We start from the raw sequence: 14,576 nt of genomic DNA, 5'->3' as shown, positions 1-14,576 counted from the left end.
AGTGCAAATAAAAGTTTGAACTAAGAAAATTTGTCAATAGACTCGATTTTACTAGAGATCATCATATGGAAACCGCTGGTTCGCGTATATACTCTGCCGACATAATCTCTACTTTGCCTACAGTGAGGTAGTCCTAGTCCTAGTACTCCTAGTCCGTGTGGCGGATGCCGTGTGTACATTTTTCAGTTAGCTGACTTTCATCATCGTAGTTGGTTGTATTTAAGGTTAGTAATTTTGCAATGCCTTTGAATATTAAGTTATTTAAACATTAAATAATCGTACGTGCATTGTTAACGTTGATTCATATACTTAACAATTTTTTATCTAAAAAATTTATTCAATTTTCAGTTAAAAGCGTAGATATGGCAGAAAATAATGATACAGATATGAGTGAAGACCAGTCTGTAACAGAGGATGTTAAGACTGCAGGTCAACCTTTGTCTGAATTTTTACTTCAACTGGAGGATTATACACCTACGGTAAGAATGGTTTTTACTTATAATAAATACATTTCATTATATAATCATGATAACTTAAGCATGTTATGTTAGGTTCCTGATGCTATCAGCGAGCATTATTTACACACAGCTGGCTTTAACACAACAGATCCTAGAATGTACGTATGCTCATTAATTATTCATTCATTGCATTTTATAAAAAAGAATATATCTTAAAACAAAATAATATGCGTTGCAGAGTAAGACTAGTCTCGTTAGCTGCTCAAAAGTTTATCTCAGAAATAGCTAATGATGCTTTGCAGCATTGTAAAACAAGGGGAGCAAATCAAAATACAAAAGTCAAGGGTAAAGATCGGCGGTATACATTAACAATGGAAGATTTAACACCAGCAGTTGCTGAATATGGAATTGTTGTTAAGAAGCCTCATTATTTTGTTTAATCTATCTTCACAATGATTGCTCAAAAAATACTGTGTATACTTAGAAAGAAAGATCACTGTTTCACTTGTAAAAGAAGTGAATTAACAACAATTAGAGTCTATGGTTGTATCCTGACAATCGTATTTTATATCTTATAGACTGACAAAAAAATCATTTACTAATATGTTTTGTGTCAATTTTCAAAGTAACAATTATTTAATGCATTTTATATTTATTTTCTAATGTCTCTGCACGAATAAAAAAACCCATTTATTTTTGAAGAAATGTCTTTGATCCTTGTTCTAAAAGAAACATACTTTGACATGAACAAAAGGTAATCATCAAAACAAAGCCGATGACCGCAGGAACCAGCCTGCATATAGCTTTTGAGGCTAACGGCAGCCAAAGGTGTCGAAATCACGTATAGTGCCATCTCTCGTTGGTGCTGATACTGCGCAGGCGCTTCTAATGCCTAGTGGGTTCAGTTCACGAGCAGCACGGTTTTATTCCAAAAAGCTCGTATCGGCCATATTGGTGTGTTGTATCATTTGCTCGGTGATTTTCGAAGTGAGAAAAAGGTATCTCTCCTGCTCTTCAATTGTCAAAGCATTGACTTATAGTCATCCCGAATCAACGGCGATCATAATACAACAGGTACTCGCAACCGAGATGATGTCGCGCTTGGCGAAGCGTGGAAAAAGTTTGGTTAAAGCTGCCACCTTGGCGAATCTCAGCGGCGAAAAGACACGCGTCTGAGATCTTTAATTTCTCTTTGTTCATATTGCCTTCGACAAATTAATCTTTTGGGGCTTGTTTCCTTAGTTTTACATGACATCTAAGGTTTAGGGTCTCTGGCTCGGATAAATTTCTGGCTGGGTGATTCTTTCGTGTCCGGGTGTTCGAGGCCGACTTATATTATCGTACCGTCTGTTGCGTCTTTAGCTGTATCTCGCAGATCGACGTACTCGACTGTTCAGTTATTTTCGATGATTTTCCGCTTTTCGCAGTGCAACTCGTGAACTTTACGTACGACTAGGTCGATTTGACAAAGGTACTTTCTTTGTTCGGTCGATGCTCCCAAGTGAATTTACGCACGTCTCTGGCGTATCGGATTTAATAAGGTCTCAACAATGTACAGTTTCTGCGCTGCTGCTGCGTTTTTCTATTTTTAAAGAGGGTTTTAGAATCTTCGTGTCGTATATTTTGGAACTGCACGAGAATTGTTTTCGAGTGTCGAGTCGTTAATTGTGAGTTATGCTAAACATAGCTAGTTTTCTATGTATGAATTTTGATAAATACTGTGTGAAAAAAAATATTAATTACTGTATTACTTTTTGCAGGCATCTAACAACATGACGGATTCTCTGAAATTTGGTCCAGAATGGTATGTAATAAATCTTCTAGAGTTAATATTTTAATGAAAATGTGGGTGGATATTGTGAAATGACCATAAACATCATTGTTTACAGGTTACGCAATTTAGCAGGAGATGGCTGCAATGTTGGTGGAGGAGGTGGTGGTAGTCTCACAACTCCTCGGTATCAGCTAGCCGAACATAGATACGGTCGAGAAGAGATGCTTGCTCTATTTGACCGTAATTTTAAAGCCCCAGACCCATTGACAAGTTTTACAGGGCTGTATGTCCCAAAAACTCAGTTACCTTTGGCACTTATAAACATGACAGAAGATGAGACAGTTAGTCACTGCTTTATCTTTTTGAGATCTTCATATGATCTGATTTTTATTAACAATATAATATATTGAACTAGCGTTTATGGAGTGGTGGAGTGACAGCAAGCGTTAGTCGTGGCAGGGGTGGCAGTGTTGATCGAGGAGGGCGAACAAGAGGTGCAAGACCAGGAGCCCATTATCGGGGTGGATTTGATGACATAGGAGATGGACCACGAGTGGAAACACAACCATTTCCTGTAAATGTCGTTACAATATAACTGAAAATTCACTCATTATAAGTCTAAATTGTAAATTTTACCAAATTCAGATGCGTACTAGAGCATTTGATAGACCTCAAACTGAGCGGGGTTGGTCAGAGCGTAATGGGGTGGTAGATTCAGCAGAATGGAATGGCTCCACTAGTCCCAGAAAAGAATTAAGTAGAAGCGCTAGCGGTGGTGCTTTTATGGAAAGCAATTGGAGACGTCATCGGACTGGTGGAGAGGAAGACGACGGTTGGAGAACGAATGTCAAAGGCGAAAAATGGGGTACATCACACTTATTGCATTCAACGATGCGTAAAAATGTAATTTTATCTTTAATCGTTTCTCATTTCAATATTGTATTTATAGTTAAAGGCAGTTGGCGCGACAGTGATAAAGACAGGGAGCGTGGCGATATAGATGAGGATGTTAAACGGGTCGAACGATGGGATCATAAAGGCAGTAATAGAGCATTCGACCCACATCCACCTCCACTGCGGCGAAGCCGTTCAAACCATCATGATAATCATGACAATTTACCAGAATGGTGAGTTACAAATCCTTATCAATTAATATAATAATACAACATCGCAATGGACGTATTATAAATATTTTAAAGCGTAGATTCATTTGTTGACGTGTACTTGTACTGTTTTATTGGCGTTATTACAAGAGACGCTGGTTTTGCTTAATTTTTCATCCATTTGAAGAACAAATTTTAAATTATTTCATTGACTTAGTATTCAGATTATACAGAAGAAGCTGTACATTTTTTTGATAAAAAATAGGATACGAGATCATTAAAAAAGCAACCTTCGTTAATATAAACATTTTTTTTCATTTTGACTTAAGTACATGTAAGACTCTGCTACGTTACTACAAATAGCAGCGACTTGTTCTAATCTATGAAGAAAATTAGCTAAATTTGAGCACTCGGCAGTCGTATCGAGTCAACCCTCTACGGCAGCCTTGAGCGTGTTGATAACTCTTACCCGAGAGCGATAACACAATTCATCAAAAACTGAGATAGCTTCCAACATGTTTTCATCCACATTACATTTATTCACACTTGATGATCTCTAAACTATTTGCTTTTTTTGTCAGGGCAATGGACAGTATGAATGAAATCGGTGGCAGTTTCGACGCATCGGGTGCGTTTCATGGTTTACATTCGGATGACGAAGATGAACACGGTGAAAGACCACCTATTGCAAGAAGGCGAGTGCGTCGGGTATCCGAAGGTAACGCACCCAATTCGAATAAACCTGGTGGTCTAAAGACGTCGGCGAATATACGCAAAATTGAAAGACCTTTAAATGGAGAGCGACCAAAGTCCATGCACGAGGTCAAGAATCAACAGATGGTGGACAATGATCGAAGACGTAGTTTGTCGCCAATCAGTTCACCTCCAATTCCCAGTAGCCCTGCCAGCAAGAAACCGCCTACTAATGCACAGATTGTTTCGCAGCAGCTAGTTAATGCCGATGCCAAGAAGAAAGAGAAGGAGAAGAAGCTGGAGAAGCTTAAAGAAACCATTGCGTTGGCTGGCGCTACTGGTACTTTCTTTATTTGTTTTACGTATTCTCATAGGATAATTGATTGTGTTAAAAAAAATGGTTAGCTTGTGATGATAGGTATGTTACTTTATTTATAGAAGATGATATTATTCGAATTAACTAATAATAGATGGAGAAGTTATGATCTAACAAATATTGAGATGCAAATGATGTACATTTTTTAAATGTTATGTATAAGGACATTTGAAAAATGTCGCAGTGTAGTAAAAGTGATGGCTATTGGAGAATTAAATATTGAACTATATTGTAAAATTGATAAGAACGTTTGCTGTATACTTTCGCAGTCTACACCAAAAGGTTGACGTGTCAATATTCCTTCCTACGTTAACTCGTCAAACTAAGCGTTTTGAGCGTTGCAGTTTTATATAAATTTCATTTTTAATTTTCAGCTTCGAAGCTTAAACCAAAAGCTGACGATAGCTTAAAGAAATTCGAAGAAACGAAATCTAAAACAGCAGAGCAGCAGCAGCAGCAGCGTAACAGCAGCAAGCTCGTTGGAAAATCGGATGAGGAAAGAGTCACTCAGCAGCAGCAGCAGCAGCAGCAGCATCAGCAGCAGCAACAGCAGCAACAACAGCAGCAGCAGCAGCAGCAGCATCATCATCATCATCAGCAGCAGCAGCAGCAGCAACAGCAACAGCAACAGCAGCAGCAGCAGCAACAGCAACAGCAACAGCAGCAGCAGCAGCAGCAGCAGCAGACGGAACAATCGAAAACGCCAACACCAATTCCAATTCAATCTCCTCAACTCGCGCCACCATCTCGGCAACCAGTTCCAATGAATACAATGGCATCGTCAAACATGTTGGACGACGACAAGCAAACAGATAATTTGGATAGACTTGAGGAGGAGGTAGCCAAGTTAATCGATTTAAAGGATGAGAAACCTCCGTCAAGTGTGATGTCGTCGGTGGCTACTGCGGTGAATGATCCGGCGATCGTATCGGTTACTCAATCGTCAGCAATTATAGAGGAAAAGTGGTTTTATCGAGATCCTCAAGGCGAGGTGCAGGGTCCTTTCTTAGCGAGCGAGATGGCTGAATGGCACAAACAAGGTTACTTTGCGCCGAATTTGCTCGTCAGGAGGACTTGCGACGAAAGATATACTACGCTTGGTGACCTGGTCGCTCTGTGTGGTACTGTGCCTTTCAAGCCTGGTACCAACTTCCCACCACTGAAGGTACTTACATTTTGTTGGTGTCTATTATTTTCGATAATGTTTGTACGATTAATATATGTTGTAGGGCATTTCATTTTTTGCAATTTTTAAATTATTAATTTTGTTATTTTCTATTTAAAAAACGTTTCTTGAAATTACTGCTTATAAATTTGATTGTAAGAATAGTCTCAAGAATTTTCGTTAATATTAAAATATTCAGTGAACTCACAACAAAGACATTTTCATCGAAAATAATATCTTAAAATTAACAAAATCGTCACTTTATGCTTGCAGCTGACAGACACGCCTCTAGCCTCGGTGATACCGGGCGCAGTGCCAGCAGGCTTACCACCCGTTAATCCAGGTCTGCCGAAGCCGGGCATGGAAGACCTGCTTTATCAGTATCAGTACAGAATGATTCAGAATCAGATGTACGCCAAACAGTTGCGAGCTAACGCGATTGCGAAACTTTCGCAGTCGGAACAATGGACCTCGTTGACGCAGATGGAACAAAACCAATTGATTCAACACCACATGCGCTCCATTGATCCCGATTTCACCGATGTACCTCATCCTCCAGCGATGTCATTCATACCAACGTTGCCCCAGCAACCACCACCACCACCCCCACCTGCTCCACCGTCCAGTTCTGTTCTACAATTGTTCCCTCAACTGCACCAGCAGATTCCCAAGACTCAAGCCGAGACTGTAGCACCGATTGAATCCATCCAACAGCTTATGCATCAAATGAGCGGTATGAGGAATTTGCCACCAATGCCTCAGCCAAGTATTCCCCAACCACCCCAGGAGGACAATCCGATAAAGTCGTGGCTGAGACAGATGGGTGTAAATACCAATGGTCACGTGCCACCTCAGCCACCGACACCACAGCCGCAAATGGAATCAGTTTGGCACCAACAACCACCGCCGCCACATTTGTCTGCTTTCAACGCTCAGAACTGGATGTCGCAGGTTTGATATTATTGTCAAGATTTTCTGAATGCTATTTAGCTGTTTGTTGATTATCTAAAATACAATAATATTTATTTGGATATTATCAATAGGTCGGTGTTATTCAGCCTACCATGCCTCCCGGACAGATACCCGGCTCACTATGGGATATACATAAAGAGATGAAGACTGAGCAACAAATATTGGTAATCATAATTGTTATTTTTTTATTCATATATGAAACTCGGTATTTGCTTCATGCAGTTTTGATAATGTACGAGGCATTTTAGTTTTATTATATAAAATTTTCATCAGCATTTTGAAAATAAATAGATTTTTTTTCAAAATTATAATAGGTTTATGCTGTAACTTTTATTAATGAAAGGTATCTAGTCTAGTGTATTTGTATCTATTAATTCAACGTTACTTCATCACAGGAAGAGCAAAATATGAAGATGCTAGAAGAAAAAAAGAAAGAAGAGTTACGCAAAAAAGAAGAACTGGAACGACAGCAAGTCGAGCAGGAACGTGCTAAACGACTGCAAGAGGAGGAATTGGCGAGACTAAAAGCTGAGGAGATAAACAAGCGCGAAGAAATTGAACGAAAAAAGCGCGAGGAAGAGAAGAGACGTCGAGAAGAAGAAAAGCTCAAGCAAGAAGAAGAACAGAGGAAAATTGAAGAAAAACGTCGTAAGGAAGAGGAAAAGAGACGCGAGGAGAAGAGAAAGCACGATGAAGAGATGAACAGGAAGAAACAAGAGGAGGAAAAGAAGAAACGTGATGAGTTGAAAAGACAAGAAGAAAAGCTTAGAAAGGAAGAGGAGAAGCGTAGAAAGGTGGAAGAAGAACACAGAAGACAGGAAGAAGAACGACTTAGGTAAATTTGATCCCTATTTAAATATTACCAAATAATACTTGAAAATATGTTTCTTTATCCGTCAATAATATCCATATCGCACATTTTATTTAAAGTACAATGCTTAAAATTCTGTATACGTGAAATATATAAAAACAAAACAAAAGAAGGCGAAGGATAACCTATTTATAATTTTATAGAGACAATCATTCTCGATAAATTTCAAGTTTTCATAGAATATTATAGTTTTCCATTATTCTTTAGATTATTGTTCAGACGGAATGTCTTTGATAATTTATCAAAAGTGAATATTACAAAATATTATAGAGTATAAATTCTCTCACAAAGGCATATTGTAGATTTCGTTATTCTTACTCAATTGTCGTTTTTACCATTATTGAAAGTCTTCCCAGATAATTCATAATGTAAAGAATGCATAATAACTGAGACATTTCATGTAAACTGTAAGTTATTTGCTTAGTCATCCTTTTAATATTTTGTTTTTATTGTCGACTTTTAGAAAAGAGGAAGAGGCACGAAAAAAAGCCGAAGCTGAAGAGCAAGCGAAAAAAGCTGAGCAGAGACGGCGAGAAGCGGAAGCTCTTCGAAAGCTGCAAGAGCGTAGTAAAGCTCCATGGGCTCAAGCGCCACCTCCTGCTCCTCCAACTGCCCAAGCATCTCTTGCTGAAATTCAAAGGCTTGAAAGAGAAAAAAAGGCTGTAAGTTGATAAAAACGATCTTTCATTCAAGCATGCTAATAAAGAAAAAAACAAAGTAATAATGAATTTGAATATAGGAGGAGCTGCGGCTTCAACAGTTGCTCCAGCAACAACAATTAGCTCAACAGAAAGCAGCGGAAGCAGCACAGGAGGCACTGACTGACTCAGCTAAACGTCTGCAATTCAAATGGGCTGAAAAAGTTGCACCGGTCAACGCAGTCAACCAAGTGAAAAGCCTTGCTCAAATTCAAGCTGAGGAACAAGAACGCGTTGCTAAACTCAAAGTAAGTTTTGTTTTTATATATTTTATATTTGCAGAATTCCTTTAATAAGTTTATATGTTTTCTCTGTGAATTATATAGCAACAAGAAAGAGAAAAGCAAGAGAAAGAAAAAGCAATCCAAAAAGAAGCTGCTGTGCCTGTGCAAAACATCAGCATTTGGGGAGCAGCGTCGCAGAGTCTAAGTTGGACGAGTACTTCTAGCAAGAGCGCAGCTGGATTTTGGGATGACTTAACTCCGAAAGTTAATCCTGGCGTTCCCAAATTTGCTCCTGTTTCGAAACCTGTTTCGAAGCCACAAGCTGCACCAGTACCAAGAATAATTGTCCAGCAACAGCAGCAACATCTATTGCAGCAACAACAGCAGCAGCAACAGCAGCAGCAACAGAATAACAAAATGACAAAGAACAAAAATAAGAAGGAAGAGGAGTTGGTGAAGAAGCTTTTTGAACAGAACACTGCCAAGACTGATGATTTTACCCAATGGTGTAACAAGGCTTTAACTGGTCTTCAAGTCTCAGTAGATAGTTAGTATTAGATAAAATCTTTTTTTAATTTTTTCAATTAGTAATATTATAGAATATAGTATTTATTTTTAACATTTTATATAATTAATTTCGATTACAAGGAATAAGTTATACTTTTTGCTAAAGTTTAATTATTTCATTTTTAGTACCTACATTCATTGGTTTCTTACGTGATATTGAAGCGGCATACGAAGTTAAGGAATACGTTCGTATGTACCTGGGTGATGGCAAACAATGCTCTGAATTTGCAAAGCAATTTTTAGAAAAGCGAAGTAAATGGAGATCTGCTCAGCGTCCACAACATGAGGCAGATGATCTGTGTATACCTGCTCCTGCTGTCAATCCTAATACTTCTACCGAGTTTCAAGAAGTCAAGGTCAGTGAAAAATTTTGCTTTAGAAGTGGTTTGAAAGTAATGATAATTTTAATATTGCCAATGATATTTTTACAGAACAAATCCAAGAAACCGAAGAAGGGAAAAATGTCCAAAGTCGACAGCAAGATGCTTGGTTTCAGCGTTATGTCGGCTCCGGATCGCATAAACGTTGGAGATCGTGATTATGTGGAAGGCGTGTAAATGAGTACATAATTAGATCTCAAATATTAATTTCAATGAAAGGCTCCCCTTCATGATTATCATTTTGTCCTAAAAAAAAGAAAATTTTTATATGCTTTTTATTTTTCTCAAGTCCTAAAACTAAGATAAAATTTAGTAAGTTTCTCGACAAGGATACTCCCGTCACCATAAAGATTTTCTATGAAAATATTGTACGGAGACTCCCAAATCTATTGTTGGATTTACTATGAAATGTCGAGGACTTTGCGAACACTGTGGACTTTTTGATTCTTTCTTTTCAGACGAAATGAGAAAAACAAAGTGAAGGTACATGCATATGCACATTGATTAACTATTGACCATGTGAAAGAGCGTCGATGAAAGAAAGTATATTTCTAGTGGATATATAAAACTATTTTCCTAATTCTTTGTAAAAAATAAAATTTCTGTAAATTATTTTCCATGCATCTCGCGGAAGTACTTGAACTAAAATAAGTTCTATAAACGTACTTTCAAAGTATTCCAATTACTATAATAACAAATTCAACAGCAGAAACTTACACAAACAATAGTTACTGTAAAAATTCACTTCGAATACTAAAATAGAATGGCTTTTTTAGTATCCTTGACCATTAAAAGGATGTTGTATTATATCCTGACCTGTAAATTTCGTAGAATCAATTAATTTGAAGTTTACATTGAATTTCACATCATGTTTTAAAATACATTCTTGAAGTTAGATAACTTCTATAATTGTATAAACTGCAAATTATTGATGTATAGTGGTTTCTACGATGAGTGACTTTGATCCGACATCCTCTTAAACTTATAAATTGAATAGAAACATTTCTCAAAGTGTCAAAAACTATAAAACAATTTCTAAGAATAATTCAAGCTCATATTTCTGTTAAAGAAAATGGGCATTTTGATCTAGATTTAACTTAATTTAACGTAAGTCGATAAAAGTCTATACAATTAATGAAGTAAGTTGTATTACCGCTTTGAAAGATGTTTTTGAAAGAGCATTTTGATAAAATTTCAAGAGTAAAGTGCTCCTAATCTTGAGTACCAAACCCTTTCATATTCATACCTATATGATCAATTTCTATCTTGTAAGATTCTTATCGATTATATACAATCTTTAAATTTTGCATAGACTAATTGCATTTTGTTACTTGATAATTGATATTACAAGTAACAATTGTCACTTTGCTCTCACTGCAAATACGTAAATTGAATTAAATCGCTCTTTCATAGTATTAATATCCACATTAACACATCAAATTATTAAACGCTATTTCATTTTTTGACAAATGAAACATGGTCATGTGCATGTCCCTATAAAATCTTATTTGCTACGATCATTACGTGTACATGAGCTGTAAGATGCCGTTTACTAGCGTGAATGCGATGGATAAATCATTCTGCGTAAATTAATTTTTTATCACTGTGACTTGTAAATATGCCGATAAGTTAAAATTCGACCTATTAATAAGTCGACCAAATCAGTTTTTATGGTAAGTGAAAGAGAAGTTTAAAGCGAGCTTCAAACGAAACCCGATGATTTATGGTGGATTACAAAATTATCCAACATCGACTTTCGTAATGATCCCGTTCGCTTGTAATGTTGTAAAGTTTGTTAAACCAAAGATTATTGATTTTTCTTGGAGCATTTTATTAGGAAAAATCAATGATCTTTAGCTAAAGAATATTTATGTATAAAAAACAAATGTACAATAATACAGTGATGAAACCGACAAGAATGAATAATGATTGATATTGTATCAATATTATCTTTATTATTTTAAATAAATATTATTACTGAATGTAACTTACAACATGGCAGAATAAACATTATATTTTCGATTTGGCTCTTTTTAATTTTGTTTGTTTAATTTTTTATTTTTTATTTTATTTGTACAAAATTTTAATGTATCTGATTTCACTTTTCATTATATACTCGCTATAGTTATCAACATTGAAACACAACAAAGTATTAATCATACAGGTGAAGTTTGTAGGCATTATACATTTATACAAAATAGAAATATTTTTATTGTCGCTTATGATCGTGATTTCTCAACAATAATCTGTAAATATCATGTTTGAAAACATGAACTAGAATGAAAATGTGTACATCCACTAATGTTTTTTACATGATTTACATAAAGCTTAAGCTTTGATTTCTACTTTGAATGTAATTAATTGGTAAATAAAACGATTATTACGAAAATCTATCATGTGAAAAATCTCATACTTGAGTCTTCGCAGGTGATGTAATGATATAATTATAATGCTGATTTGAAGCATACGTCTTTGTAATATAATGTAAAGATTTATTGTAAATGTATTAATCGCGACTATTCGATTATGGCGCCTTCCTTGCTATTTTTATTATTTATTCACATTGCAACTTCACATTCATTTGCATTGTACTGAAAATTATTTCGTAAAAATACCAATTTCTTAGTAGTATAGATTGTCAACTAAATACAGCATTTGTTAAAAAAAATATAGTGATTACAAAACTATTTGTTTCATTGGTTCATTTTGTTCTTACATGTATTCCGTACAGGGTTTTGTACTTTTATAAACTATTTGGTGTTGTGCAAGATTGTACTAGGACTAGAATAGTTTTGAAAAACATCAATATTTGTTATTGCAGTGGAAATTATTTTACAATATCAATAATTTCACTAAACATTAATTTACAATAGACACTTTCTTTGCAAATGGAATGTATTTAAAAATAGTATATTTTTAGTGTTTTTTTATCAATTCTGATTTCTTATTTGTTCCTAAATTATTTGGCTTTTGGTAGTCTTTTGCTATGTCAATGTACTAAAATGTAATTGTATAAATTAATAAAATAAGTAAGTTTTTAATTAAATTAAAAGATTTCATCAAATATACAATACCTTTCGTGGCACAAAGTACTCCAACAATTGAAGTACAATATAGCACCAGGACACTACCAATAGATATGGCAGTACTCCACTTTTGAGGTAATTAGCTAATTGCATGCCAAGGTTTTGCTTTTTTTCTTTTTGGACACTATTATAAACTATTTCTGTCCTTTTAGTTACATTATGCCAATTGTAATAAGTACCAATTCTTTTGTGCACTTCCATTGGACAAATATAATTGCCATCTTTATAATCTTTAATAGCTTGCTCTAAACCTTCTATCAATGCGGGTACATTTGGTTCAACTAAATAAATTAAATCAGGCGGTAATACTTCAGGAATGCCACCAACTTTGGTTGAAACAACTTGCAACCTTATAAAAGTATAATATATTATTACTATTGTTCCAATTACATAAAAAAAAAGTAAGGGGAAAAAAAATTACCCGCAAGAGGCTGCTTCAACAATGGCCATACAATAAGCTTCAGTGAGACTAGTATTCAGAAATATGTGACCTTTATTCAATACATGTTTTACTTGAGAGTGCTCCAAACTTCCTAATAGTGTTACCCTATGTTGTAGTAGATTTCTTTCTCTTATCTCTTCAATTAACCATCTTTTTGGACCGTCTCCTCCTATCAAAAACTGTACATTTTCATGACGAGCACAAAGCTCTGGTATAATATTTGCTAAAAAATCGACACCTTTACGATAAACTAGTCGAGATACAACAACAATAGTAACTGAATAAAACAAGAACTATATGAGTATGATTGGCAATTATAAGTAATAGAATATAAGCTAATTAAAAATCAGAACTTACTATAATTTTTACTCCTTTTACTAATATCAGGAGTAAATAAGACAGCATCTACTGCATTAGGTATCACTGAAACTTTTTCTTTGCGTACTTTTGCCCTTAATACTGTATTTTCTTTACCTGTATGTGATACACATATCCAATGATTGCAATTAGCTAGAGATATTTCTAAACATTTATTTGTTACTACAGCTGAAGCATCAGCAAAGCCAAATAATGAATGATCCGTAAAAACAGTCTACAGAAAAAAAGAGATTATAAATATCATTTACTTTGACATTTGTCTCATTAATAATAAAATTACCTTTAAACCCATTGAACTGCCAATCAATATTCCTTCATGCGCTAAGGCAGAGAAGGCTGAATGACCATGAATTATCTCAATCTGCTCTCTTATAAAAATGTATCTGATTAGTGGAATGGAACAAATCATGGTTGGCAGAACACACTGATTATAGAAGACTTTGATTGGTAAATAATAGACTTTTAAGCCATTAGTCATGTATCTCACTCCAACTCTATCACCATAGGAATGAGTGAGTACTATAACTTTATGTCCTCTATCTAGTAAACATTGTGATAAATTGAAGATATGCTCCTCTACACCTCCCATGTTTGGATAAAAGAAGTCTGAGATCATACTATAATTTAAAAAAATATTGTATTATTACTTCAGGTTATGTTGGCACAATTGAAATATAGACTTACCAGATTTTGTGTTTTTGATGATTCATAATTGACTGGCGAACACAAATCATACATATTATTCAATAATCACTGTTTACAGGATTCAGTAGCTTCAACACTTGCAAAACCATGCGTCCAACTTGACTTTATTGACATTGCAGACGATCTGTTTCCATTTCAGAGCAGAAACAAATGTTAAAATATATGAAAGGGCGCATTCGCATGGTTGAATCAAAAATTATGTTGATATACATATATATGTATACATATATATTTTGAGTGACCGTATGGTTTGAAAAATGTATTCAAAGTTACAAGTCACAAATATAAATAGTACATACGTAAATGACAGGATAATGTCAAATATTGCTGCCACCTTCTCATAAACGTTATTTCAAACCTAATTATGGGTCAATAACTGACCAACGTTATTCACTAATTCATGTAGAAACCATATTAAATTGAAAAATACACAGTAGTCGTACATGAAAAAACAAAAGACTACATGGAAATATTTTATCGTACCTAATATTTGTTGTGAATATAAAATAATGAATTATAATGAATTTCGTGAATATTAAAAATTTACTTGCATTATTAACACCAACACTGTATTTGATATATTGGAATGTCAGTTGTCCGATGAAAATTTAAACTTTACAACGTGTTTTTCACTCCATTTTCGTAAGAAAAACCAATATCGTCCACTATGTAAACTCGCCTTTC

The 14,576-nt window shown here is 35.1% G+C and overlaps 3 protein-coding genes across 4 annotated transcripts; 2 read left to right on the top strand and 1 right to left on the bottom strand.

Moving 5' to 3' along the window:
* The first annotated feature begins 89 nt into the window (after positions 1–89).
* LOC131673867 (transcription initiation factor TFIID subunit 10) lies at positions 90–1,141 on the top strand. The gene is made up of 4 exons (XM_058952215.1): positions 90–224; positions 349–479; positions 552–616; positions 697–1,141. Exons 2-4 carry the CDS (start codon positions 363–365, stop codon positions 896–898), a joined length of 384 nt encoding a protein of 127 aa, XP_058808198.1. The 5' UTR covers positions 90–224; positions 349–362; the 3' UTR covers positions 899–1,141.
* Positions 1,142–1,381: 240 nt separating this feature from the next.
* Positions 1,382–11,303, top strand: LOC131673873 (GRB10-interacting GYF protein 2). Of its 2 annotated transcripts, none has more exons than XM_058952225.1 (16): positions 1,382–1,532; positions 2,219–2,262; positions 2,348–2,573; positions 2,648–2,806; positions 2,878–3,097; positions 3,182–3,359; positions 3,917–4,368; positions 4,779–5,569; positions 5,843–6,520; positions 6,613–6,705; positions 6,937–7,376; positions 7,876–8,074; positions 8,152–8,358; positions 8,437–8,881; positions 9,028–9,257; positions 9,333–11,303. In XM_058952225.1, exons 2-16 carry the CDS (start codon positions 2,231–2,233, stop codon positions 9,456–9,458), a joined length of 4,476 nt encoding a protein of 1,491 aa, XP_058808208.1. In that variant the 5' UTR covers positions 1,382–1,532; positions 2,219–2,230; the 3' UTR covers positions 9,459–11,303. The 2 variants fall into 2 exon arrangements, with proteins under 2 accessions (XP_058808208.1, XP_058808209.1); XM_058952226.1 differs by lacking the exon at positions 1,382–1,532 and adding an exon at positions 1,585–2,125.
* A 121-nt stretch (positions 11,304–11,424) lies between these two features.
* LOC131673874 (phosphatidylinositol N-acetylglucosaminyltransferase subunit A) lies at positions 11,425–14,282 on the bottom strand. The gene is made up of 7 exons (XM_058952227.1): positions 14,192–14,282; positions 13,872–14,016; positions 13,468–13,804; positions 13,167–13,401; positions 12,789–13,086; positions 12,356–12,716; positions 11,425–12,278 (listed from the first exon to the last, which is right to left on the bottom strand). The coding sequence occupies exons 2-7, from the start codon at positions 13,919–13,921 to the stop codon at positions 12,198–12,200; spliced, it is 1,362 nt and encodes a 453-aa protein (XP_058808210.1). The 5' UTR covers positions 13,922–14,016; positions 14,192–14,282; the 3' UTR covers positions 11,425–12,197.
* Positions 14,283–14,576: the final 294 nt, after the last annotated feature.

The sequence above is a fragment of the Phymastichus coffea genome, unplaced genomic scaffold (assembly GCF_024137745.1).
Source record: "Phymastichus coffea isolate CEN01 unplaced genomic scaffold, Cenicafe_Pcof_1.1 PCOF00202, whole genome shotgun sequence".
NCBI lineage: Eukaryota > Metazoa > Arthropoda > Insecta > Hymenoptera > Eulophidae > Phymastichus > Phymastichus coffea.
Note: the sequence above shows the minus strand (reverse complement) of the source record. Positions and strands in the feature narration are given on the sequence as shown.